Below are 5,069 nucleotides of genomic sequence, written 5' to 3' on the forward strand. Positions count from 1 at the left end.
TTACAAGTCTTGTATGCACAAAAAATGTAAACAGTACAAAAACATCAGCATAATGGTGTGAAACCACCAGTTATGCAAGATCACATAAATTGTATTAAACTAGTTTTACCAACATTTACTTGGTCGCCATTGTGTTGGAGTGGTTACTTGCAAGTTAAACAAGTAATATAAATCCTCCATCAATACCAGATCAAAAACTACGTGGTCTGTCTAGTCACCTTCTTGACTTTGTTCGTATCACACATACCACGTGCTCCTCAGGCAAGACGCAAGCAGCTGGACAGATGAGAAATGGTATTTAGTTAGGCGAAGCATGTGGCTGCGTGCCACTGTGGTGTATGTAAAACGATACACGTCATGCATCATCCAGTCAACTAACAAATTTGACGTCTTCTCTTTGCTCTTATCAAAAGAAAAAGTATCCCTTTCTTTTCTTTTTGCTATTGGGATGCAGGGTTCAAGATGGTAACCTTTTGCAACCATAACTTACTTGCTCCTTCTGAGGCAATAATAAGCAGCTGCATATCAAAATTAAGTGCTGTTTAGTTGGGCCATGTATATATGACTGCTGTGGTTAATCATGTTCAACAAATTAAAATAACTAATCTATATAGTAAACTATTTCCTCAAAAACTAAGTAACTTTCAAGAGAATGTTTAAAATAGATGATATGGACATACAGTTGTTCATCAAATTAAACACATTAGTAGTGCCTACATTATTTCACTAAATCAACTACAGATAAGCATCTCCTTCACCTACCTATATCTTTTCTTATAACAATATACTTTCCTTGCAAACAAGTAATTTCTAGACAATGTTACATATAAATTTAATGAACATATAATAACATTTATTAGTTGAGCATACAGTGGTTTGTTTTATCTGTTGGAGATATATCTCCAAGCTTTGAAAACATAACCCCTGAATATAGAGACAGGGCCTCGAGGACTTGACTCCTAGATACATAGATTTGGAGCCCTCAACATACTGGCTAAGTCTAGGTCCCGAATAGGACTCCTAATACTAAGTCTTATCCTGAAATGGAGTTCTAGAGACTAAAATCTAGGGCCTGAACACGACTTCAAGAGACTAAGTCCGGGCCCTCAACATACTCCAAACTGAGTTAAACAGGACTAGCATATTTGGGCCCAAAACATACTCCAGATCAACACTATGGGAAATCTCTAATTTGCCGAGTGTATTTTTATTTGCCGAGTGTATTCCCTCGGGCACTCGGCAAAGAGCTCTTTGCCGAGTGTTTCGTGAAAAACACTCGGCAAAGTAATGACACTCGGTAAATCAAGGCTTTGCCGAGTGTTTTATTTTTAACACTCGGCAAACAAAAGGTTTGCCGAGTGTTTTATTTTTTACACTCGGCAACAAGTTTTTTTCTCTCAAATAAATGAATTTTTTTTTTGCCGAGTGCCCCAATCGGGGACACTCGGCAAACCTGAAAATATCCTACGTACGTAACCCACCGCGCCCCCTTTCCTCCGCACCCGGCCCACCAGGCCACCACCCCCTGAGCCCCACTCCGCACCCTCCCCCCCGAGGCTCCCCGTCTCCTCCGACCTCCCCTCCCTGCCCCCTCCCTCCTCTCCCTGCCCTCCCCGCCGGTGGCCGGATTTTTTTTTTGAAAAATTGGTTGCCGAGTGTTTTTTGGCCACTCGGCGAAGTGTTTGCCGAGTGCTTGACACAAAACACTCGGCAAATCAGCATTTGCTGACAGATTTTTTGCCGTGTGTCATATGCCGTGTGTAACACTCGGAAAACGCTTTGCCGAGTGTTTTTCAGGCTTCGCCGAGTGCCCCTGGCACTCGGCAAAGTCCCGATGTCCGGTAGTGCAAGTCCAGAGCCATTAACACACTCCCATACTAAGTTTGGACCCCAAACAGGACTCCTAGAGACTATGTCCAGGGCCTCAACACCCAGAGACCAAGTCTGGGCCCGGAATATGACTCCTAGAGACCAAGACTGGGCCCGGAACAGGATTCCCAGAGACTATGTCGATCCAGGCCCATAAGTGGAGGCCCGGGGGCTCGTCGACTGGATGTATATAGGGCGCATAGCGGCCCTAAAGAAGTATAATTAAATCATGTGTCTTACATAGGGCGCTCAGCGTCCTGGTGAAGGCCCATCAAATGGCGAGAAATAGTGGTTACATATTACCAGCGCAATAGTGGTTACATAGATTTTTTTGAGTCAGAAAATGAATTCCTACACAATAGTGGTTACATATTACCAGCGCATTAAAATGGCTAATGTAGCATTGTAATTTGTGAAGATATAAAGACATAATCACACATATGGTAAAAGATAATGGCTAATTGGTGGATCGATCGCAAAGGAAATTGAGGCGCACCATTCAAACCATGCATGGACTCATGTACGGAAGAGTTGACGGTGCCGATAATGACACTAACATTACAACGACCATTGCTTAATATAATATCCTTACACTGCACCTAACCCAAAGTAACAAACATTGAAACACATTAGTCACTAAACACATATAATACTAGTGTTCCCAAGTTGTCTCTCATGCTTAATTCGGTCTTACGCATCGGATGATGCAATTGGTCACCAACAGCTGCAGGAAACCCACACCTGCGTTAACTACTATACCATTATTTCCTCACGGCCATGAACTTCGAAGTGTATGTGCCTGACGACAAGGGGATGCTGGCCAGCGATCATGCGCTGTTCTTGAGCCCAGAGTGGTTGTCGTTCGTGGTGTGCCGGTCCCAGATGGTCGGTTGCAAGAGCAACTACTACATCTATTCGTTGGTTGTTCACGCATCGACGACGCCCAGAGAAGCTAGGGTGTGTACTGCATGGAGGAAGGCCAGGGAGATTCTACTTGACCAGGGCCTCAGACCTTTAGTGGGCCTGGAAAACGCTGCGCGGCACATATGCTTTGCTATCCCTAGAGCTAGGGCATGTACAATAACTTGTTTCATTCAAAAGTCAAAAGTTGCAGGTTCATTATAAACTCACATGCTACAACATTTATTTTCATAGATAAAACCGGGTCCATAAGTTAATTTTATATAAGCTTCCCGTACATGAATATATGTATCCCAAACAGGACAGTACATCTCGTAGGCACACAGCAACAGTAGCAGTATATAAATACTGCCATTTATTTTACATAACTTTCAGATTGTAGAAACTAGAAACAAGTAGTTGTTTGCAAAATGCATGTCAACCAAACTTTCCATACAAAGAAACCCGTGCTTGATTTAGTTTAGTAGTGGTTGTTCTCCCAGAACTGAGCCTGGAGCCAATCAATTGTCCCCTTTTCCACCTGGAATGCCTTGGCCAACACATCATCCGAGATTGGTGGCTTTGATCCAAAGACCGCATTAGCGATGGTAATAGCCCCAGGGTTTTGGCTGCTGAGCGCAGCGAGTGCAACCGCTGGCTTGTCGTGGATGGGGTTGAACTGGAAGTGGATGAGCCCTTCGGGGAATACAAACACATCACCCTTGTTGAGGACCTTGGCAAACAATGTGTTGTTTGGGTTGGAGGTGACAAACCCAACATAGAGGGTCCCCTCAAGCACTGTTAGGATCTCAGTGGCACGTGGGTGGGTGTGTGGTGGATTCTCACCTAGGGGTGCATAGTCAATGCGAGCTAGAGAGATGCCTAGAGTGTTGAGACCAGGGAGCTGCAAGGCACTGATCAATGTGACATTAGATCCCACCTTGCTATGCGCGGTGTTCCTAGGCTCGTCAAGTTTAGCTGCCTTGAAGAAGTCATCTGCATTCACGGCCATGGGGTCCTTGCAAGCAAACCCATTCACCTTCACTGTATGCATAGAAGAAGCCAAATAGATACACATAGATCAGAAACTAGGTAGCGCAGAAGATTAGAAGTTCACTGTATGCAAAGAACGAAGAAGGAAAATAGAAACAGGAAGATGTGCACTCTGACAGAAGAGCACTTGTTTTGATTCGTGTTTACTACATTAACATCAAAACATGCATTAAACTAAGCCAGTGTTCATGCATATACCAGGAGAGTGCTTGTCAGCTACACAGAAGTCCTGGAGTGGGCTAGGATCGGAAGCATTAGCCTGGCAAGCGACCAATGCTAGAAAAACAGCAAGAAGGAAGTAGGAGGAGGGGGCCATTTTTGTTTCTCCTCGTGCTTCTTTGTCGGTGCTTTTCGCAGTAGGCTAACCAGCTCCTTGTGTTTGTTTTCTTGATGCTTTGGTGAGGAAGAAGGGGGATGGATGTGTTTATATAGCCACAGCACGGTAGCATCGTGAACGCCAGAACAACTGAGTAAGTCACACGTTGAACCGGCCAACAGAAGAACTGGTCTCTGGTTGCTAGAACCTGCTGATGGAACAACACAGCTACATCAACCTTTGAAAGCTATATCGCTTTCAATATTTTGACACGCTACTACCAAATCTGATCAGGTCTCTTTGCTCCTGGCCAAATATAGAAAAAGTATACCCGTTCCTTTCTGTGTTGAATGGCATAAATAAGATGGTTACCCTGAGTGGCACACATTTCAATTTGATCAATCTCGTACATCAAAATTCTAGGGAGCTAAGGAACAAACAAAAAACAAAGGGAGATGTGGTCGATCTCGGTCGGAGGTTGGGGATGATAGGTGGGGGCCATCCGTCAGCGGTGGAGCGGAGGCATGTGTGGGAGCGGGCTGGTGTTGACGGCAGTTAGCACGCCAAATTGTGAACCGCAAGCGCACGGATCAGTTATATCTTCTCCCTCAGAGATTCCCCTAAGGTTTATCAATCCACGGAACAAGGGATTTGAACGCCTAACTATGCACTAATCGATGTAACCGAAAGCTCTTTATATAGGATATGATTATGCTATCAAAAGAACTAAGCAATCTAGATTAAGATGGATAGAGAGTAAAGGTTGTGGACAAGATAGATTAAATGCTTGTCCTAAGGATCTAGGATCAGTTGTAGATGCAATCGCCATGAATGAGCGAATTAGATCTAGGTGTTATCGTGAGTGGTTGTGAACCATGTCAAACACTTTCCCACCCGCAATAATGTTACTGCACAGGGATACTCAACTATC

General features: G+C 44.2%; 1 protein-coding gene across 1 annotated transcript; it reads right to left on the reverse strand.

Annotated features, from left to right (window-relative positions):
* Positions 1–2,992: 2,992 nt before the first annotated feature.
* LOC117861619 (germin-like protein 8-7) lies at positions 2,993–4,212 on the reverse strand. Its single transcript, XM_034745191.2, has 2 exons — positions 4,021–4,212; positions 2,993–3,813 (listed from the first exon to the last, which is right to left on the reverse strand). The coding sequence occupies exons 1-2, from the start codon at positions 4,136–4,138 to the stop codon at positions 3,251–3,253; spliced, it is 681 nt and encodes a 226-aa protein (XP_034601082.1). The 5' UTR covers positions 4,139–4,212; the 3' UTR covers positions 2,993–3,250.
* Between the last annotated feature and the right edge of the window lie 857 nt (positions 4,213–5,069).

The sequence above is a fragment of the Setaria viridis genome, chromosome 6, assembly GCF_005286985.2.
Source record: "Setaria viridis chromosome 6, Setaria_viridis_v4.0, whole genome shotgun sequence".
Taxonomy (NCBI): Eukaryota; Viridiplantae; Streptophyta; class Magnoliopsida; order Poales; family Poaceae; genus Setaria; species Setaria viridis.